A 23874-nucleotide genomic window follows, 5' to 3' on the forward strand; every position below is an offset into this window, starting at 1 on the left:
TGTAATTCAAGTTGAAGACATCTAAGATATAGGGAGAAGTAATCTCAATAAAAACAGCTGTTCAAAATGCAATAAAGTAAGCCCTCACTACCATTTTCAGTGATGCTAAGGCAGCAATCTGTGCTGTATTACTAGAAATGCAGTTAATAATATAGAACCACACTTATCTTGTTTCTACGTGTCCAGATCTTCATTTGGACTGTTTAACAGGACTGGAAATAGTAGTAGGAAAACGGGAGAATGAAACTAAAACTCAGTAGCAAAGAGGAGAATGTAGTTGAATGCAGATAAGAAAGCACCAGGAAAGGAGAGTGGGGACCAGTCAAGGGAACTCTGGACTCTCTGGATGTTTCCATATCCAGATTACTTCTGGTCCTGAGATACCTGGATGGATGTACAATGGTTCCATTGTACATTGCACTGAGAGGATTTTCCTAGTGGGAAGTACTGTATTATTAATAGCACCTTATATTTGAATAACATTGATTTTTCAAAGCTTCTTTATATTTAGTATCCTCTCTATAATCCTGTGAACTAGTGAGAGGAGGAATAATTTCTTACTGATGAAAAACCAAGGTAGAGCAAGACTAATGATTTTCTTACCACAAACAGCAAGAATGCTGTCTCTGCCAATGACTAAAGACAATTGATTTTCCTACATTTGTGCCTTAATTTTTCACATCTGTAAAATCCATAGGCTTATCTCTATTTTCCATCTGTCCTTTCTTCTCCTCTCTGGAGTGTTGTGAGAAAAAAATACAATTCTTTATTATGTACTTTGAGCTCCCCAGGGAAAAGGTTGCTATAAACTACTTTCCTATATTGTAAACTATCTGAAGGAAAGGACCTGGTTTCCCATCTTTACAGCATTAAGTACAGGACTTGTACTTTTAAAAAGTCTGATTACTTCATAAACCACGAATTCTAAATTTGTGATAAGGCTAGGTTAAAGTTCATCTCTTCTCAACAAACTTAATGAGAGCACAAATACTTGAGAACAAACTTTTTAAGTATCCTCAAGTACTATTTACATTAAAGGTGATCCCAGGAGTAACCTCTAAAGCTCTATTAGCCTAATATGAGTTACCTTTTTGTATTTAAAAAAAAAAAGCCTCTCTTTCAGACATTCTGCAGATTCAGGCTGCCCTTTCTCCAGGCCTTAAATCCAGGACTTTTGACTTTTAAATCTCATGTTTTTTCTACTGCATAGTACTGCCACTCATCTAAATTCTATTCAAAGGCCTACATGTAGTGTTATCAAACCCATTTAGTAGGCAATATAACCACACTTGATGGGGATTCTTAATGTGCATTTGATAATTCATGTATTGTTCTTTAAAAGGGTCTTGGGTTCCCACAAGGCAATGCAGAGCCAGGCCCTGCTCCAAGTTGTTAATGCTTCTCACTACCAACCTGTACCTCTTTTTTCCCTTTGTCTCATTTCCTCTTGGAATCTTCTCCTAATTAATTACAACCTGGCTGATCATTCCTGTACCCTTCATCCTCTCAGTACTCATTGACCGTTGGCTGTCCAAATCATAGACTGTCCCTTTCAGTATAATCTGCACACAAAGGGTGCTCAATAAAAAGGTTGTTTTATATTGATAGTGGTTTTGTAGTTACTGCCTGATGTCACAAAGAGACTATTAGGAGTCTTCTCTGAAAAGATGTCCAGAACTGTTGAAATGTTCTGTAAACCTGTTTTGCCTGCTAAGAGACCATGGGGCTTTCCCACCTTCCAGCTCGTAGGTCAGATTCTTAGAAGTAAAGAACTAGCATGAGATGGAGTATATTGCATTTGCATGACCAGTTCTCTCACTTACCTTTGGGACCTGCCAGTTGCTAAATGGATGAAACTTCCACTCAGATGTCTTTAGACACACAGGCTCAAACAACTAATTAAATCAAGGATTAGTTTGACCACACAAATTCCCCTGGCTTAGGCAGCAGCTGCTTATGCCGAGAAATTATCTCAAACAGCATGAGATAGATCACGTGGTTTTTAGTAATTTGTACTGTCTCTTCATTGGTGTAACCCATAATAAAACATGAAGTCATTCAATAGCCACTAGCTTCTGCTGATTAGAGGAAGCAGGCAGCTGGTTCCTCTCTGCTCCTCCTATTTCCTTTTGCCACAGGAAGGGTACACTAATGGGCTTAGGTGACAAATGATGGAAGTCACCACCCAAACAGTTCTCCAGATTCAACTATGAGTGATTTATTATAAGAAACCCAGTGATTTCAGAAGCATGTCAGCCCTCTCCGCTCAACTTTGTTTTTGTTTTTTGCTTTTTGGTGAGGTGATAGGGGTTAAGTGCCTTGCCCAGGGTCACAAAGCTAGTAAGTGTCAAGTGTCTGAGGCAGGAACTTGGGTCCTCCTGATTCCAAGGCCAGAACTCTATCTACTCTGCCGCCTAGGGGCCCCTCCCCACTCAACTTTGGCAAAAAGGATGGGAGGAGGAATGAAAGGTCACAATAATGTTGGCCACTTTCAAGCCCTAGCAGAAAGGGCAGGTTCGGGGCTGTCAGATAATGCCATGGACAGAGTGCTGGACTTGAGTCAGGAAGACCCAGATCCAAATCCTGCCTCAGACATATGCTGAGGGGACAGGTCATCTGACTAAGGCAAATCTAGACAGAATGATCTAAGACTCAGCTTCTTCATTTGTAAATGGGGATAATAATTTTGTACCACTAGTTAAAAGGTCAAATGGCTTTTGAGAGGCTCAAATGAAAATGTATTTGCAAGCACTGCACAAATGAAAGGCAGTTTGAGTGGAGTGGTAAGAGTATTGGTCTGTTTATCTCATGAAGTTGATGTGGGAATGAATGAAATAAATAAAATACGTGAAGCACTTTGCATCTCTGGAGAAGGGGCTAAATACATGTAGCTACAAAATTTATAGCTCTTCATCATATTACAGACTTTGTACTTTTGTTTCCCCATCTGACACACAAACACTGGTCATAAAGGGCCTCATGGCATGCTCTTGACCCCAGTAGAGGGAGCCAGTGTAGCAAAATGAAAGGAGGTTTCCAGTCAGGAGATGAAATCCTTGCAGATGTTTCTGGTCTTTTTCTTTAAAACAACAACAAACATTTTTGTCTTCTCCTAATGAATATTTTGCTGGTGCTTTGAATGTCAAGTTGATGCATATGTCTCCTCAATTTAGACAGGTTATGTTTATGGATAAAATAATGGAGGCCAGGCCCTTCTGGGTATATATAGTAAAGTCAATTAGACATAAAACTTAAGACGCCCCTGGCTTTACTAATTTCAAAGCTGGCTGGTTTCTAACCTATCACTTCCTATCTCCATGACTGAACTAAAGCATAATCATGCAACACAATGTTAGGCTTCAGAAAATCAAGGAAAAATCTAAATTCAGGATGGTGGAACCCATATTAGGATGGTCTCTAAAGTAGAATACCTCATTTACTGAGCATCATTCAGAAAAGCGGTATTCTAATATGTACATTTTCCAGAGAGCTGACTTACTCCTTTTTGTCCAAATCTTATTCACTAAAAAAAATGTATTAAGTACCTATACTTTATATAAGGGCATATTACTTTAACTACATTTGATGAAAATTTAGGCAAAATGTTATGATACACATTAAAGCAGTCTTAAACAGGGAAGGCAGAACTTTTATTTGATGACATAGGATGATTATTGTGGAAAAAATTATCATGTTGTAAAGAAAGGCTAGGAGAAATCAGTATCTGGATAGTAATAGCTAATATTTTGAATAGCCTTTTCAGCATATAAAACACTTTGTAACTTTAAAGAATACAGTTTTGTTTCCACATTCTTAGTCTATCACTTGTGAGCTAAAAATAATCTTGATTAGAAACATCTCCAGCAAAACCAAGAGCAAAAAATATTTACTTTCTGGCTGATTTCATAGTTTTGCTTAGTTGTATTTTTGTTTGTTTGTTATTTTTTTTTGGTGGGGTAGAGGGAAGAGTGGGAGAGGGAAGGGGTGGGAATTCCAACAGAAGAAAGAGAGAGAGAGGTAGTCTAAGAACAATGGACTAGGAGACAGGAGACCTTGGTCCAATTGCTGGTTCTCAGTCACTACCTAGATGTGTGACTATGAGAAAAACATCTCTGGGGCTTTAGTTTTCTATAAAAATGAGACTATTAGGTTACATGGTCTCCAAGATCCTGTTCAACTCTAAAATTCTGATTTTATGAAGAACCAAAAAGTTTCAGTCCAATTCTCTCAATTTATAAGCACTTTCCAGGCTGTAGGACTGGAGCTCAGAAAGTCTTAGAGATGGAAGTCTGTTCCCAGGCCTTTTAAAATGTATTCAGGAATTAATCTGAAGCTATCATGATGTTGATAGCTCTGTATAAGGTCTGGCCTTGGAGTGCACTGATCTCTCTGTCACTACTTCCCAGACTGCTGTTGCACCACACATGAAAACTGATCCTGGGAGTCTAAGATTCCTCTCACTACTAGAGAATTCTCTAAGACTAGATTTAGGTTATATAGTAAGAGATTACACTTTGGGCTAATAATACCTTAGTGTGCTCACTGACAAGGCCTATTATCAGTACAGGAAAACAATGAGGATCACATCAGGAATTCCTGTTGTTTTTTAAAAACCTATCTCCAAGGAGGATGGACAATAAAATAAGGCTTAAACTGAAGCCTAAGGCTTTTAGGTAAAGCAACAAAAGATTTGCTAATCATTAGATTAATATGCTAATATTAGAAGGACTAGGCCCATCAAATGACTGCAAAATTTGCTTGGTCCTTCAAGGTACTATAAATTTCAGCCATCTAACACTGGAACATTATACTAAAGGAGATTTTTGGTAATCCTTCATCAGCAGCTCTTTAAAAACAGGACCCAACTGTAATGGGTTCATGAGTTTACAGAACTCATTAATCCAAAGGCAGTGTAGGCATGCAAATGGATTAAAATGCACATGGAAAAGTATTCAAAGGTTATGAAAGCTGAAACCATAAAATGTCAATAAAGAAAAGCTGAAAAATTCTTAATCCTTAAGGCAAGTGAGGGAGAATATGCTTTCTCATGGCTAGGCCAACCACGATCTAAATCTGGCAGCTGTGATACATCTGGAATGGCAGTGACTGTGTATGCTTTTCTGCTAATCTTTTCTCTTCCCTAGTTACAGAGTGAAAAGACCAGATCATTTAGGATGCTGATAGTTATATCTTAGCTCTTGAGCCACATGTGGCTCTTTTACAAACAAACTGGGATTCTCTACATTTCTAGGGGATGATATGTGATTCTCCAAGGACACAGGGAGTCTTCTGGCTGTTTCGTCCTTCACAAATATTGGTCTAGAGATACAGAAATATGAATAGCACTGATTTATTTTTCTCACAGCAAGAAGACAAGGACATATGCTAAAGAACCCAATCTAGTAGCAAAACATGGTTTATCAAAGACCCAGAATTTTCTGCCTAATCTTGGATTGATTTTCCCTGGAAGAAATGATGACACAGGGGCAGGTAGGTGGCACAGTGAATAGAGCTCTGGCCTTGAAGTCAGGAGGACCTGAGTTCAAATCTAGCTTCAGACACATAACACTTACTAGCTGTGTGACCCTGGGCAAGTCACTTAACCCCGACTGCCTCAGCAAAAAAAAGGGGAAAAAAAAGGAAAAAAAAAAGAAATGATGATAGAAAAACAGAAGAATATACGTACCTTAATGCACTGTATCCTTGACATACACTGACACAGCAAAGTACTCTTTCTTGATTTGCCTGGGTTTCACCCAGGTATTTACACACGATGTTTCCACCCAGACTAAAGCCCACTACAACCAGTTGGGTCTGGGGATAAGTCTTCTTGATGTAGCTCACCATGGCTCCAAATTCCCAGGTACAGCCTAAAAGTAGAGACCAGTCCACAAATCAGTTATGATAGAATGGATATGCAAAACACACTTTTGTTGGAAGTTTTCCAGTGAGGGGGAACCCACTACCTCCTAAAATAACCTATTTCACCTCTGGATAGCTCTAGTTCTTAGGACGTTTTTTTCTCACATTAAGCCTTTATGAGCCCTTTTAGAACCTCTATCCATGGCTGCCAGTTCTGCCATCTGGGACTAAACAGAACAAATCAAATCCTTCTTCCATCCTGGTTGCTCTTCTCTGGATATGCTCCAACTTAACAATATTCGTCCTAAAATGTGGCAGCAAACACTGAACACAAAACTACAGATGTAGGCTGCTCAAGGCAGAGTACAAAGGGAAGATCATTTCCCTGGTCTTGAACCACCTGCTCCTCTTAATTTAGACCGCAGGGGGCATTCATGGCTACTGTGTAACACTATTGACTCATACTGAGCTTGTAGTCCACTCAATCCTCCAGATCTTTTTCAGGCAAACTGCTATTGAGACATGCTTCCCTGTCTCGTACTTGTGATTTTTATTTTTTGAACCACTGATATCCCTGTTAAACACAACTTTGTTCTTTCACATTACAGCCTTGAGAGCAACTCAACAGAAGGTAAGATATTGGAAAAATGATGCCCTATTTTTTTTTTGACAGAAATTCTTAGCTATTAAAGGACTACTTAGGCACTAGTGTCTCTAAGCTCACCTCTAGGTTGTGGATCAAACAAACACTAGTCTAACACTCTTTTTAAAGGTAAATTAAGGGAGATCTGCTCCATTTTCAATCACCAGAAAAGAATGTTCAGGTCACACATATAAACACATACAAAAGTGAGTACAAAATCTGTTGGGTTTTCATGGTGTTGAGAAAAGTATGAAGCTGACGCGCTATTTGCAGGGTCTACTTAGAGAGGATGGGAACAACAGAGGATCTTTAATCCAGAGGGAAGGCAGAGACGTTCTGTACACTTAGGATAAAATGTTCTCTGTCATATGGTGGTAACAAGCAGAGGGAAACAAACCAATTCATTAATCCAGAAGAGATGCTTCTGACAAAAAGCATGTTTGCACCCCATTCCTACCAAGAAAGATGACATCAGCTTGCATCCACATAGGTCATCAGCTAGATAATTTCTCAACAGCTTCTTTAACAAGAGGAAGTCAATTACTATACACCGAAGAAGAACTCTGAACCCCTCTAAGTCCCCAGGTTTGCCTCTGTGGGAATGCAGGTTAAAAAAAAAAAGCACAGGAAGACACTGGGATTAGGGGAGGAGGTAATGGAGAGAGATGCATAAGAAAGCATAAGAAAACTACTGATTTGTGGTGGAGGGCCAGACTTGTTGGTTGGCAAAAACTCAGGAATTTTAACCTAACTGAGCCAGCTAAGCAGCTCATATTACAAAAGAGAAGGCTGAAGGTAAGACCACCTTTTGTTTCTCTTAAATATATGCCTCCCTTTTGCAGCAAGAACTCAGCATCTGGCTACAGGACGCACGCTGAGCCTATTGGGTCAGGCCTTAAATAACTGATTTATCTGCTTTTTTGAATTTGAAACCTATGCTACAAGCTTCCCATCTGGGCAGCTGATTCTATCAGCACTAGAGTCAGATACTTAGAGTCAACCACATCTGGGTACACACTCACTCCTGAATACCAAAGCAAATATTTTTTGCCCAGAAAGGATCTTCAGGATAGCATGAGGTTATCGTCTCTGACCTTCAGATCTCTTTTGGGGAGGCATCCTCTTGATAAGCCCTCAAAAGAATGGTAAAATTACTTGATTTTACTCCTTCCACTGAGGCAGACCAAAAACCCCATGGTGCCATAGGAGTTGATTTTTGTGAGTTGCTATAGCTGAAAAAATGAAACACTTAGTGACAAACTTTCTGGTGATGAGCTTCCTCAAAAGTTAGCTAGGTTGACCTTTGGGCAATACCTGGAATTCCCTTTTCTCAACATTGCCCAGTACCCTCCCCATCTCTGCCTTACCTGTCCCTAGCAGTAGATGGATACAACAGCCTGGAGGGAGCTTAGGGTTATAGCTTTTAGGAGTTAGACTGGGAAGGACCTCACTAATCATCCAATTCATACCTCATTTTATCTTTATTTTATTTATTTATTTTGTGAGGCAACGGGGGTTAAGTGACTTGTTCAGGGTCACACAGCTAGTAAGTGTCAAGTGTCTGATCTGAGGCTGGATTTGAACTCAGGTCCTCCTGACTCCAGGGCTAGAGCTCTATCCACCGCGCCACCTAGTTGCCCCTTATGCCTCATTTTAAAAATAAGGAAACTGTGGCTAAGAAAGTTAAATGATTTGTCAGGATCATACCATAGCAGAGCCAGGATTCTAAACCAGGTCTTCTTCTGTCTCCAAAACCAATGCTCTTTCCACTAAAGCACACTGCCACCCACACTGGTTTTGCTTTCTTCCAGAATAGCTGAAGCATCTTCCCCCAAATCAACCTCTCTGTAGGGGAGTTATTAGCTTACAACAGCACTGCCTATATCAGGGAATACAATTTTCTGACTGCACCCACCTTTTTATCAGGTGTGTCTCTTTCCATTCCACCAAATATCCAACAAATCATCATCTATTTATTCATCTTCTAGTAATCTTGAGGTTTCAACTATAGGGTAGAGTGATCTAGAAAGAACCATAGTGACTAGAGGGTTGCTTTAGAAATCAGGAAGACCTGCCTGGGGAGTTTAAGTCCTATGTTTGACTCCAAATAGCTGTTTGACCATAAGCAAGGTACTCAGTATTCCAGGCAACTGTCTCTGGCTTTCCGTTACATACAAAGTTGTAGATCTGCACCCAGTGAGGAAATTTACACCATAGTTTGCTAGAGCAGTGTAGTCATAAGACCCAGCTGAAAAGAAAACAAACCCCAACTAAAATGAAGTTCAGATCTGAGTGCTGCTCTTTAGGTTTCTGTTTCCTCCTCCGTAAAGTGAGGGGGTTGGACTAGATGACCCTTGAAGTCCTTTCCATTTTTAGATATTACATCCTAATGTCATTAAAACTAGAGACTAATTAATTATGATCTAAGACAAGTATGGAGATGTCACTAAGGTTGCTACAAAATTGATTTGCTACGGTACCAAGGAATAGTTACAGTGAAGCTAATTATACAGGTACTTTGGGATTGACAATTGAATTAAATTGAAACACATCTCATCTGAGAAATGGACCAGTTCAGTTTGTCTCCTGGCACACTGTCAGAGCTGCTTTCCAAAAACCTAATGTCTCCTAGGTACTGGGAAAACAGTCATACAATGGACCTTACACAGTTCCAACTCAGAGTCTTTCTCATGTGGGTAGATATTTCTTCCCAGGTTCACAAGCTGTTGTAAGTTAATGGGATGCTACAGGTTTCAGTGACTTGGAGGAGCTCATACCTCAAACAAGTGGGACCTATTTCCTTGGATTATTCCACTGCAAGTAATACAAATGTCAAAGAGACTCTAATCTACTTTCCAGCATGAGAGAAATTCTTAATGAGATTCTACATATTTAATCCTTATGGGACTAGCATTGGTGGCACTGCTCAGATATCTAATCTAATGCTACGGTAATAGAAATGAAATATAGGGCACTGACTATAGCCTTGCACAAAGAGCTGATTATTACCACTCAACACTTGAGGGCCAACAATGCTCAGAACAGAAAGATGAATGATTCATAGCTAATGTCCCACCTACTGGGACATTAAAAAAAAAAAGGCCCTCCAGGCAAAATCTGCTTGTGATCCACTTCATTTTAGAAGAGTTTTCCCAAATGGGGCCAACAGGACTGAGAAGTTCAACATCCAGGATAGTGAAATAAGAACATAGATTAAATTATATGGGTAAAAACAGAAATGGCATGATAAAACAGGAAAAGCAGGTCCAGGTTCTGATGCTTACTGGTTGTGATCCTTGTTAAGTTAGATTCTTTGACTCTCAATTTCCTCATCTGCGAAATGGGGATAATAATACTTGTAATACTCATACCCAGTTTAGTGGACAGTGTGCTGGGCCTGGAGTCAAGAAGACCTGAGTTCAAATGTGGCCTCAGACACTTACTAATTGTGTGACTCTGGGCAAGTCACTTAACTTCTGTTTGCCTTAATTCACTGGAGAAGGAAATGGCAAAACTGCTCCAGAAACTTTGCCAAGAAAACCCCATGGGCAGTACTGGCACGCTATATGATCAATGGGTCATGAAGAGTCAGACACTACTATTTATACCTCTCAGGGTGGTTATGAGTGGGGTGGTCTGTAAATCTAGAAGTGCTATGTAAAAGTGAGTTCTGATGTACAAGGATATATATCTCCACAGTCAAGTGGTTATACTGTTGGTGTTGGGAAGCAGCATAAGACAACAGAAAGAATGATGGATGTGGAGTTAGAAGACATGGGTTCAAATCCTAGCTCTGTCAATTGCTAGCTGCAAGATCTTGACAAGATCACTTAACCTCCTGGGACTCAATTTCTTCATCTGTAAAATGAGTTGGGGCTCTGTAGTCCCTTTTAGCTCTCATGATCTATGATCCTAGGTGTATGTATATATGTATATATGTATGTATGTATGTATATACATGTATATACAGGAGCACTTAATACATGTTTATTGAATGAATAAATGTGTTATAGGCATGTGCTTACATACTTAAGCATATACCCATGTATATATATGTAAACATATATACACACATATATGTATATGGAAGCCAAAGAGTTTTTATGAGAGACGGGAAGAGAAGATAAATATACTTCCCTGTCAAGTTGAAGATCTGGAAAATTAAGATGTTGAAAATAACAACATGGATTCATTCAGGTGGGTGGAAGCTCTGGAAGCCTTTTGTCATTCCCAGAGTAAAAATACATGAGTCACTATTAGGTCATGTCTACTAGCTATAGGGGAGTTGCCATAAGACTGAATAATTCAGTTAGAAAATAGCTATAGAAACAAAAAAAATCCCAGACTCAAAGTATAATTATTGTCACATCAGAGGAAATGGCATTTCGCAGAAGCAAATCTATACGCTTAGAGTTTCCATTTTGTTTTGTTCCTCCAGGACAATGACATTCAAGGGACTTGGAGGACAGTACTGCCTTCAGGGATGTGAAGGCCTTCAGACTGTAAACTGTACCTACAGGGTTGTTGAGTTTGACTCTTCCCCAAATCTAATGCTTTTTTGGAAGGGGGCATGTTTTCATTTGTACCTGAGAGTTGTGAGACAGAAGAAGTTGAAGGGGGCTTATCCAAAGGGAATGATAAGCTAGTTCAGGGAGCTGACAGACTGAAGGCTGCATTTACAGTCATGACTAGTTTAAATAAATCCCTATGATGCTCCCACTGTTACAGGAAACTGGGTAGAAATTATTGTTTTTTTCTTGAGAATTTTAAAGAGAGAGGGAAAACTATGGAAATCACAGCTGATGTTGAGCTTTAGAGTATCACAGATCTTGAAAAGAGAAGGGGCCTATCATAGGCTCATTAATTGTTTGCATTTTAACTATGGGAACAGTATTACGATCCCCACTCTAACATGTTAGTGTTCAAGGGTATTGAGATGTTGTTCTCAGAGTGGCTTTGGATACTCTGGGGCCAAAATCTGGAGTACAAGAAAATGTTTGTGGTACACATAGCCTGTGCATGTTATGTGCATATACAGATTTGGTAAGAGAAACCAAGTGGTAGTTTTGAATATCTAGTTGGGGGGAGTTAAGTATCATAGGCAGAATTGGGAAAGAAAAGTAATTGAAATCTACAAAAAAATACAAAAGCCAGTAAGATAAATCTTTGTCAACTGAATTAGACATAAAATGAACAATCCCATTTCCTGGGTCATTTCTTCTCTCAGTCATGTTCCCCTCTTCATTCAACTTCTGGTTTCCATTCCTACTGGATCCTTATGATCATTAATATCTTCATTTTCTACATGAAATCAGATATTTCTACCCACTAGGTACCCTTTCCATCTCTGCTTCCATTCCAGTGCAAGAAAAAAAAAATCACTCACCTCTAGGCCAGATAGCTAAAGAGAATGGGCTGAAGGATTTAATCTATTATCTTTTGCTTCCTCAGACTACAATTCCAAGGGGGAAAAATCTCCTTATTCAAATACCACACCCATAAAAATAAAAGCAGAATTAATACTCTGGAGGACAATTTCCCAAGGTCTGTTTTTTCTCTCAAGTCTCAGCAGACCAGCAGCAGCTGGGCTACTTTGAGCTGAATTTGTTTCCATGGGCCACCTAATAAATTTCTCCAGCTTTGCCTGCAACTTCTTCCCTTCTTTTTCTAAAGCTCATCCCCTACACGTGAAGAAGGCTACTCATCTCAAAAATCCATCAAGGATTTGATGAAAGGAATGCCAGAATAGCTTAGATTTCATCCCACCCCATGCTTACTAACTAGTGGGACCAATCCATTCCTCTAAGGGAAGGCTAGAAAGCAGTGGACTTGGGATCAGGTTTCTATCTCTTAGAGAAGTAAGACTGGGTTCAGTCGACTAGCATTAGCTTGCGAAGGAAAAGTCTCCTCTCCAAGATCCAGGGGAGAAGGTAACTTTAATTGTGGGCCTAGGGAAGTGGACAGATAGTTTAGTTTTAGGGGTGGGTGAGTCAGAGGTTCAGGTGTATGCTTGTGTATGCCGTTAGTGGGGGGCAGCGTGTGTTTGTTTCAGCCCCTTCAGTTCAGCTCAGGGAAGATGTTAAGGTTTGAGGAGTTTGGGCATGCTGGTGCTACATACATCCAGGGACTCTTCTGGTGGGGACTATGAGCAGCAGCCTGATATAATTCATCTAGACTGTCCCTTCACAAGTAATCGTATGTTATCATATCGGGCCAAGTATAGGTGCCAACCCTGAAACGAAACCTCTCTGAAAGGAAAACAGTATCTGAGTAAACAAACACGGATTATAGGCCATATCAGGCTTGATACAAGCCACACTGTGCGAGGAGAAGTTGAATCATAAGATCATAGATTTCAAGCTAGAAGAGACCTTCCAGGCCATCCGGTTGAATCCCTTTACTTCAGAGATGAGAAAACTGAGGTCCAGAGAAGGGAAATGATTTGCTCAAAGCCATACAGGCAATAAGGGGGCAGAGGCTAGTATCTGAAGTCACCAACCATCTGAGATTTTTTTAAAAACCCATTTACAAAGGGAAAGGCAAGAAACAGAAGACAAATACCAAAGTGTGGCACAGTCCTGTCAGGATTACATCAGGAGTGCTTACACTTGGTAAGAGGGAGACAGACAGGAGTGCAAGGCTGCTGCTAGGGGAAGCTGAGCATGACCAAACTTTTCAAAAGCAATATGGGAGAAAAGAAGGCAATCAAGGAAACAGTAGGGCTGCTGCTCAGGCTAGAAGGGACTATGGTAACTGCCTAGGAAAAGAAGATAGAGCTATTTAATTCTCACTTTGCTTCTGTTTTCTCTGCCAAGGAGAATGATCTCTGGCCCGGAAAAGAGAGAACCAAAATGGCTAAAAATCAATATGAACATCATAAGGGAGAGCCGAGCCTTGCTACACTGAATCAGTTCAAGTCATCTGCTCCAGAGAAACTATATCCTAGGTTATACTGAAAGAAATGGCTGACATATTTGCTGAGCCCTTGTCAATGATCTTTGACATATCACAGAGAACAGGAGAGATGCCACCAGACTGGAAAAGGGCAAATGCTGCCCAATCTTCAAAAAAGAGAAGAGAATGGAGTATGGAAAGTATAGGTCTGTAGGTCTGAGTTTTGGCTCTTGGCAAAATTCTAGAACATATTATTAAAGGGGGTAGATATCCAGAGAGGAAGCAGTGATTACAAAAGGTCAGTGTGGTTTCATCAAGATCAAGTCATGCCAAATTAAATTTTTTTTAAAAGAATTACTTAATTGGTAGGATCCACATTTTGGCAAATGTCTGCTGAACTCTCTCCTGCTACGCTTGTGGAAAACATGGAGAGATTTGGGCTAAACAATAGTGCAATGAAGAGGATTTGGAATTGTTTGAATGATTGTACCCAAAGAGTGGTCACTGGAGGGAAAGCTCCAACAGGGCAGCCTTAGGGATCTGTGTTTGACCCTCTGATGGATAACATTTTATCAATGACTTGCATTTATCAATATATAGGTGACATGCTTATCAAATTTTCAGAATGACACAAAGCTAGTGGAATGATACTGCATTATAGAGTCAGGATTCAAAAAGATCTTGAAAGCCTAGAACACTGGGTCAAATAGAAAATGATAAAATTTAATAAGAGTTGAATCTAAATGTTACAGTTGGACTCAAAAAAGTCAACTTCACATGTACAAGGTGAGGGAGGCATAGTTAGATGGCAATTTTTCTGAAAAGGATCTGGAGGTTTTAGTGGACCAGAAATTCAAATATGAGTCAATAATAGGAGATGGCAACCAGTGGGGCTAATGCAATGTCGGGTTGCATTAACAAAGGCATAACGTCAAGGCCAGGGAGGCAATAGTTCAGCTATCCTTTGCCCTGGTCAGGCTACATCTGAAGCCTTGTTTTCAGTTCTAGGCACCACACTTTAAGAAGGACACTGATAAGCGATAAGTTGGAGGGTGGTGGGCCGAGGGCAACCAAAATATTGAAGGGCCTTGAGTTCATACCACTTGAGGATCACTTGAGGCTTGCAGAAGAAAACTTAGAGTGAGATATGACAGCTGTCTTTAGGTATCTGAAGAAGGACTGGATTTCTTTTGCTTGTCTTCAAAGCCCTAGGACTGGACCAATAGGTAGAAGTTACAGATACAAATTAAGGTTCCACGTAGGGAAAATCTTCCTAACAATTAAACCTACACAGAAATGCATTGGGTCGTGTTTGGGTTCCCCTTCACCTGAGGTCTTCAAGCAAAGGTTGGATGAGCACTTGGTTGATGGATAGTAAAGAATGTTTACTGCAGTATTGATTGGACAAGACTGTTCCTTCCAACCCTGATAGTTTGTGATTCTGTTACAACACTAAACTCAGCCTCTTTTCACCGTACCTTCCTGTTGTTGTATAACTGGTTCCAGCCAGCTAAGCAGAGGACAGGTAAGAGATAGATAAGCATAGCTCATGCTTATCCCCTTGGAGTCCTTGCTATAAACCAAAACTGGCAGGAATCAACAGGCCAGACTCCATTAAAATGCCTAAGATACTAAGATGATAGTAAATCTGTTCATGATTTATTCATCTGCCTTAAAAAAAAAAAAGGATTATGTTTGGGAAATAGACTGAGAGGTCAAGGCAGTGTAGCAGTTCCTAAAATATCCTTTTGCAGTAACTTAGAATAAGATTCCCTTTCAAATCACATTAGTGATTTGAATAATGGCCTAAATTGTAGGATTCCCCCTCCTTCTTCCCTCTCCCCCTGCCTTTTTAAAAAAATGATTAAAACACCACTGTTCTTGAAGGTCATAGAGCTTTATTGGTTTTGTAGAAGAGATCCCTAAAGTAGGAGAAAGAAAATTCAAGGAGAATTCTCCAAAAAAGTCTAGTACTATGCTTGATAGGAGGCTGAAAAGACCCTCCAGCTGCCAGAACAGAACACTGCCCTCCTGACTACCTCTTGTCAACTCTCCGGCCTTGCCAGCACCTAAGTGCTTAGAAATGAGATTAGTAATACCATTCAAATCCTTGCAGAGCACCTACATTAGCTTGATATTTTGGTCAGAGATGGGTACTGCTAAGTACTTAATAGGCTCAGAGTCTTAAGGGAAGTCAGGTTATATTTTTATCCCTTTCAACATGATACATAAGGAAAGACAAACCTCACTTCCCAGTTCCTTGAATCTAGACCAAACCTAGAAACCCTCTGGTCACAGCTGACATGTACAGTGACATCTTGCTTTCCCATTCCTAAAACTATCGAGGTTTTAAAGACAATTTAAGAAATCCAGATCCAATTACCCTAATAATCCACAATCCGGTTTACTGTTAACTTCTTCAGCTCATGGATGTCTCTCAGCTCATCTTTGCCGCTCACCAGAATATTAGACTATTTACATAAGGCATTTGGAGGGAAAAAAGAAAGTAGAACACATTCTTTATTTTACTAGACCTTTTTCAGGGCCACTGATAGGAAATGCTGTATATTCCAAACACTGTCCAAGGTTTTAAAAACAAGACAAATTAAGCCAACATATCTGTGCTGCTTCACTGTTCCTATGAAAAGCTGTTATTTATTTTTAAAAAAATTTCAATTAAATTTTCTCACATTTTCACAGTGTCCTTTTGTAGGCAAGTGACCAATCTCATCTGGATGTTATTGAGATTTATACCTACTTGGTCCTGACATGACATTGTACATAATTTATTTTTTCTTTGCTTTAATGATGGTTTTGGAAATGACACTGCAGTGGGTCTATTACTCATCTTGAGTTTTAGACTTTATTTTTAGACTAATTCAATTGCTTAGATCATACAAAATGGGTTTTGGACCCACTATCCAATTCACAGAAATGATAAAAATCAAGGAGCAGCCTGGCTGAAGGAAGTTAAGCAATTAATTATCTAGGAGATCAGGTTGAGTGAGTGCTATTTCAAAAATTAACTGAAGCAAACCAACACTCCTACCAACAAATTCAAGGGATTAAAAAGAATGGAGAAGCTTCACAGTCTGCCCTGGAGAGGTATGACCCAAGCATGGTAGCAGCAGAATCTACCAGGATAAAAATAGTGAAGGCCTCGCTACCAGAAGATGTGTTCTAGTGGTTTGTTGCTGATGTTCAGCCATTCAGTCATGACCCCAGTCATTCTTTATGACCCCTGTGGACCACAGCATGCCACGGTGTTTTCTTGGCATAGGTACTAGAGTGGTTTACCATTTCCTTCTCCAGTGGATTGAGGCAAACAGAGGTTAAGGGACTTACCCAGAGTTGCATAGCTAGTAAGTGTTTGAGGCTAGTTTTGCACTCAAGTCTTTCTGACTCTAGGCCCATTGCTCTATCCACTGAGCCACCAAGCTGCATCCTTCTAGTGGTTTATCACCAGTCAAAACTCAGTTAAGCAGAAACTCAGAGCAGGTGCCTGTTTTGGCTGGCATGGGAATATGGGTTAGGAAACATAAAACCAAAAAAAAGAGGAGGAAGTAAATATTTTCCTTTCCCTCCCTTTAAATTCCATCTTCTAATCCCTGGTCTCTAGTACAGAGTAAATTTTTTTTTTTATGGGTTAAGCCCTTATTATAGCACACATGATCATCTCGGATGGCTACTCAATGTGACACTTGAAAATGTTTATAGATACTCAGTTGTGTCAGGCTGTAGACCATATCTTGATTTTTTAAGTAAGTTGGTAATTTCTTCTTATTACAAAATAACTGAGAACAAGATTACAGTGAAGGTGTGATTGCAAGGATACTATCCCTTATAGCAGAAAACTTTGCCCAACGACCTGTAAATATTGGGTTTTTTTTTTAAGGGCAACTCTTAGAGGTAAACTTAACTGAAAAATATTAACTGTGTTAAAGATCATTAGCATCTAAAACCACCTTGTTCATTTTAGTTGTTTTTAAAAGCATTTGGGGCTGCTTAATCACTCTGCCTGAAGTCATTTTGATACCTTTTTGCCTTAAATCTTATCAGAATATACTCAAGATTATGGTGGGATTTTTCCCCCATACCATCCTACAAGTAAAAGTAGTGGCAGAAGAATTCTATAAAGCTAAAAGATATGACTCCAAATGTTTAATTTTTTTCCCTATTCTTTCTTCCAATGGAGGACTAATATCCGAAATACACAGTACATTTTATAAATATTTTCACAATGAGCTTGTGCCATAAGGACAATCAATCAATTAACAAGCAAATATTTATTAAGTACTCATTACACATGAGGTACTATGCTAAACACTGGGATAGAAATACAAGCAAAGATAAAGACAGTTTCTGCCCTCAAAGAGCTTGCATTCTAACAGGGGAGAACAATACAAGAAAGGAGAGTTGAAGAGTGGGGATAGGGGAGAAGGAAACACCTGCTAGGTGGCATGGTAGCTAAGTCCAGAGAATCAGGGATGGCTGGTCTGAGACTGCAAAATGCAGATTCTGGGAATAAAAATATACCACAACATGAGGACATGTTTTCAAATCTCTCTCTTACAGAAACAAACTACTAAAATATCATGCTAGTCAACTTAGGGGCATGCAAAGCAGATTCTGGGAAGAATGAGAGGAAGGGACTGAAAAAGCAGAGTCAGGAAGCAGCTGAGGCATTGTGTAAACAGGAAGGCATCCAAGGCCCAAGACCTTTCTTGAGACATATCACATTAAACCTACCACTGTAGGTGAGACAGTGTACCACAGCATGCAGAGAGATGACTTCAGAGCTGGAAAGACCCGAGTTCAAATTCTGCCTCTGGGCAAATCACTTAACCTCTCAGTACCCTAGGCAATTCTCTAAAATGGTAATTTATGGACAAGCTGTCAATCTGCATTAATAGAGTGTTTCCATACCACAAGTTCCCCATATTGATGAAACTATAAGTCCATATCAAACAGAAAAACTATTATACTTATTTTTGTAAATCTGATCTTTCCTGATAGACTATAAGATCTCTGAAGGCAAGGATGATGTCTTGTTCATCTCTGTACAACCTATTAATACAATGAACAGTGTCATGAGCATAACAGTTCCTTAGATTAAGAGCTGGAAGGGAACTCAGAAGTTATTTTAGTTTAAGACCCTCATTTTACAGATGGGAAAACTAAGACCACAGATGTTAAGTGATCTGCATAAGTTCATATGGGAAGGAAGGGAATAAACACTTATTAAGTGCCTACTATGTGCCAGGAACTGTCCCAGGTGCTGGGGATACAAATACAATGAATGAAACAATCCCTACTCCGAAAGAGCTGACATTCTAATTGAGATTATCTAGGGGCAGAAGGGATCAGAGCCTTTTAAAACTTGGTCCTATGAGGCAAAACTAGGAATAAGGCAAAGAGATGGATGCTAGCTCAGTCTGGGGATAGGGAAGTGAGGGGAAGGGGAAGGGGAAGGAGAACGTAATAATTAATGTTCTGGAAAAGTGGAATAGGCAGATTTCTGAGACAGTTAACTCTCCCTAGGGTCACAGACTTAGAACTTAAAAGGATAGCATGAGTTTGACACCCTAATTTCACAGATGAGGAAACTAATGACCAGTGAGATTAAGTGACTGGTTCAAGGTCATATAGGTATTAAGTCACATTATTGGGATTTGAACTATCTCCTGAAATGTCAAGCTGAAAGTGGATAATAGTATTTCCGTCTGCCTGTCCCTCCCCTCGACCACCCAGCCATACATATTATTTGATTTTCACAAGCCTGTGAGGGGGATACTATTAAGTATTCTTCTTTTAAGGACGAGAACACTGAGATTTGGCTGATTATTTATCAGGGGTTGTGTGGAGAGATTCCTAATCAGATGTAAGTTTGACTAGATAATCTCTGAGAAACCTTTACCTTTGAACTCTTGAGAGTCTATGATTCTGTGGTCTTAAAGGTCTTTTATTTGCAGGTTTTGATTTGTTCCAAAGGAGTTTTGGGGAGCTCAGATCAAATGGGGACACAGTCACCATTTTCATTTTGCCTCAAATGTGGTCAGGAGCTTCCTAGGTTCAAGCGGTTCTCTGCCAAGGTGGCAGTTGATAATGTAATCCCTTAGAAATTTTATCCTGGACCTAAATATCTGGCTCTGGGCCATGACTGATTTTGCAATAAGCCATGGGTAGTGCAAAACAAGCTAGAATTTTGGCCTTTGGTTTTTGCTATAGGTTAGTAAGCTCCATTACAGGGTGTGAACTCTACTTTTTTAATGGTGGCCATTAAAAGTGAAGGGAAAACTAAGCTATAGTCATGAGGATGGAGTAGGAAGGCAAGTTTAAAGATCTCTTTAAGCAGCTACTTATAATGCACTGCCCATTTGTCCTGATCCTCTCCCAAACACTGCAATTTCTCTGGCTATGAAAGTCAGAAATCAATAAAGAGATACTCTTATCTATTGGTCTATAATGTATCTCTACTGCTGCTATTGCACAGGTTAGAATGGCAAGGAGAACCAGAGCAGAAGGAGAACCAGAGTAGTCATACTTAACATGTTTTTGCCCTTACCATAAGTAAACATTCGAGGAGATGTCAACTCAATATTGGGTAGTGCACCCAGGTGGTTCAGCACAGCACATCGATATCCATTTTTCTGGGCATAGTCAACAAAGGTTCGGATGTACTGCTTCTCACTATGGTTGGCAATTCCAGGACAGATGACCATTGTGACATCGTCTACAAGTTGAAGAAAGACATTCAAAGAGACCAGATCAATGATGATATACTAAATGGAAAAGCTAAAATCCAATTTTGTCAGGAAATGGGAGGGTCTCCTTAGTTCCCAATCAAACAAAAGTTTTCATCCCCTTGCTTTAGACAGAATTTAATTCCAAATATCTTAGAAGGAGAAACTCTCCAAATGTTTTAGCCTATGAATGTATTAAAATAATATTACCTACTTTTTACTGTATAGTGCTTTATAATTTAAACTTCACATATCATATATGTACACATATATGTACTGTGCACATATATATGTGTACACACACACACACGCACGCACACACACACACACACACACACACACACACACACACACACACACACTTTTTGGTAGGGCAGGCCAGGTAAATAATATTACTTTCAATTTGCCAATGAGGAAACTGAGGTTCACATAAGTGACTTGCCCACTGTCACAAAGCTTGTTAAGTAGTAGAATTGAAACTTGAAAGTAGATCTTCTCTTTCAACTATACTGTCCTCCCTCTCCACATGAGCAAGTTGTTAACTCTTTCATTATGGAAATGCTGCCCCATTGGACTAGCAACACAGGCCTTGTTTCTTAAATCTGACAAGAATTCTTTCCAAAAGTCCATAAGAGCTGTTTCTTCTAGCAGAGCTTTTTCTGGGATCTGTATATTGACAATTCCCTTGAATCATCTTCATCCTTTCCTAGGAATTAATGGCTTGGAAATATAAGCATTTTTAAAGGAATAAGTCATAACCAAACTGTTAGTATTTCTCATTTTTCCTACCCCCTCACTGCTGGTTTTTTCTTGGCAAAGCAGGCTGGCTAAACCAAATTCTGTTCTTTAAGCAGAAAGTAAAATAAGGTAGGAAATAAAAATATACCACAACACGAGAACAAGCTTTCAAATTTCTCTCTTAGAGAAACAAACTACTAAAATATCATGCTAGTGAACTTATGGGCATGCAAAGCAAGCTTTTAAAATGTGGAATCTGAAGCAAAGCTTCCTTTTCACTAACAAGGTTGATAATTCTAGAGAATTTCAATGACCTGAAGCTTTGGTACATTTGCTGTAATTTTCAATCTTAAATATTATAAGCATCCATGACAGAGTCTAGAGTATAGGGCATACAAATGTCATTCTAAGACATGAGAGCATATATTCACGAGTATCAGTCTTTCTAAAAGAAAAAAAAACATTCACAAAGGCTGCCACAATAATTAGAGGGAACACATGAAAATCAGGTGTCTAGAGATAGGAGCTATCGACTGACAGCAGAAAGAGTATTCAAAATACATGACTTTTTTTGCAGGTTTGCCTAGGGCTGGCCCTGCCCTCATACTTCTATTCACTCATCAAGTCATACCCCCCCCTTGTTTCTCTGAACATCTATTTGGCTTACATGTAGCTCTTTTATTTGTAGGACTCAGAAAAAGGCAAATTGCTCTATATGCGTTGAAGTAGAATGGATACATATACACACATTAACATGTGGCTATCTTTATATGGGAGGAGATATTAGGAGATGCATGTATCTATGGGTATATATATCAGGTATATAAGGTTACTGGCACATATTAAGGTCAGGTAGAAATAAGGTCAAGAGTATGATATGAATGGTCCTGCTCATAAAATTATAGAGCCAGGAGGAATCTCTGAGATTATATACACAGGTGAGAAAACTCATTAAGTGACTTAAGAAAGGTCACATAATAACCAGTTTAGGCAAGGTGGGGATTAGAGCCCAGGTCCAGGCCTGTGTTCTTTCTAGGATGCCATGCTGCTTTTCGTAGTCATTGCTCCATCTCTACTAATGAATGCCAATATAAGCTCCTTAACAATTCATATAGGAAAACTTTTTGGACTTTCATAACACTATTTGAAAAGTTTTAGTACTTATATAGTGTACTTGCATATGCTTATATAGTGTATACATACACACACACATATTTACAACAAGTGATTTTTAATCATTTTTAGGATTCCTCATATAATCCTGGAGACTTGTTCCTTAGCTTCTCTACCACAATATTTTTCATAAGAGACTTTTAGTTTGTAATTATAGACTGCCTAGTAGGATATGTCAAAGTATTTTTTCTTGTTCAATAGTCCATTCTTTCCAAGTAAGGACACAACCAACCAAACCGACTTGGCTTACCTCCAATGCAATGTTCAGCCAAAGGTTCAAAGAGGTCAAAGGTGGAAGTAGCTCCATCTGACATGGTGATGAACTTTCGGTGGCCATAAGGATGAGGTGACCTCACCCTTCCCATTTTCCCATACAAAGCAGTCTGGATGTGTCCACTCTTCCCCCATATCAAGGGTGGAATATATCTAAGGAGGAAAAAATATTGAGGATTACTTTTCCCCTACATATAAGCTTTCAAAAGTCTTCAAGAACACTAACCTTGTAACCTATTTTGATAACATTGGGGAAAACTCTGTGTACTGAACACAATTATATAAGATAAAAAAAATCTTAAGACACACAGCATATTGTACTTTAGCTTCAAAGTAGCTTTAGAATCTCCACCACGATCTGCACGTATGGCAAATGTGAGTGTTTTAAATAATTCACAAGAGTACAAGTCCACAGATTTAGAATCACAAGGACCCTAAGAAGCCACGGAGTCCGATCCCTCATTTTACAAGGATTTTTTTTTAAATTATGTTTTTTACATTTTACAAGGAGACCAATTGACTTGTCCAAGATCTCACACACACACACACACACACACACACACACAGAGAAAGTAAGTGGCAGTAAACTAGGATCTGATCCCCGGGCCTCTGACTCCACATCCCAAATTCTTTCTACTGTACCACCCTGTCTCTTGGCATTTTTATCAAGAAGAAGTTAAAAAGCATAAATATTTCTATGGACACATCACTGTGCTAACCCTAAATTTTATGTCTATATTGTAAGTCCAAAGCAGACAATAACTAACAACAAGTTCCGAAGCTAGAAGCCTGCTTAGAATTTTATTGCAAAGGATAATGACTAAGCTCAGGCAAGGCACAGTGCCTTCACACGACTGTCATTACATGAAAACACTGAACTGGGCAGGTTCCTGACAGGAAATATAAAAAATATATTGTTAGATTATGTCTTGCTGATGATTGTTAATGAATGGAATAAATGAAGGTATAAATGAATAGATCGGAACTTGTAATTATTAACAACAAAAAACTGAAATAAATGACTTTGCTAGTAGTAGTTTTTCCCTGTTAGAGCAATTAGCTGGAGTTTGGTTTTCAGGGCATGCCACCCAGGTGAGGCACAGCATGAGACGTGCATTTGCAGATGTGGTCAATGTGTTGAATTGTTTTATTGATTGTATTTAGGACTGCATTAGTGAAGGAGATGCAGCAAGGAACAGAACAAAAAAGGAGTTCACGATGGGGGTACACAAAAACATGGCAATTTTGTTACTACTGTGTTAAATTTAAATACACTAAAAAAACTTTAAAAGTACATAACAGATTCAATTTCATGTACAAACCTTTTTTGTATACTGAAATGTTCAGTTTTTGTTGATGATTGTTAAGTTCATAATGAGAAAGAAAAATCTAAAAAAATTTGTTCCTTAGAGTACAGAATCATAATATTTTATAGCTGAAAGTGTCCTCAGCATGCATCTAATCCAACTTCTTCATTTTATAGATGGGAAAATTGAGGCATGGAGAAGTGACTCATTTAGACCAAATCATAAAGCTAATGAGGGGCAG

At 39.2% G+C, this 23874-nt stretch overlaps 1 protein-coding gene across 3 annotated transcripts in view; it reads right to left on the bottom strand.

Moving 5' to 3' along the window:
* Nucleotides 1-23874, bottom strand: part of ABHD2 (abhydrolase domain containing 2, acylglycerol lipase) — a 119710-nt gene that overhangs the window by 20611 nt on the left and 75225 nt on the right. For all 3 annotated transcript variants that reach the window (XM_020964868.2, XM_020964882.2, XM_020964874.2), the window contains 3 exons: nt 22304-22479; nt 19965-20132; nt 5687-5870 (listed from right to left, as the gene is read on the bottom strand). In XM_020964868.2, coding sequence (XP_020820527.1) covers nt 5687-5870; nt 19965-20132; nt 22304-22479 — 528 coding nt within the window. The remainder of the gene's footprint in view (nt 1-5686; nt 5871-19964; nt 20133-22303; nt 22480-23874) is intronic.

The sequence above is a fragment of the Phascolarctos cinereus genome, unplaced genomic scaffold, assembly GCF_003287225.1.
Source record: "Phascolarctos cinereus isolate Bilbo 61053 unplaced genomic scaffold, phaCin_HiC Scaffold_3;HRSCAF=262, whole genome shotgun sequence".
NCBI lineage: Eukaryota > Metazoa > Chordata > Mammalia > Diprotodontia > Phascolarctidae > Phascolarctos > Phascolarctos cinereus.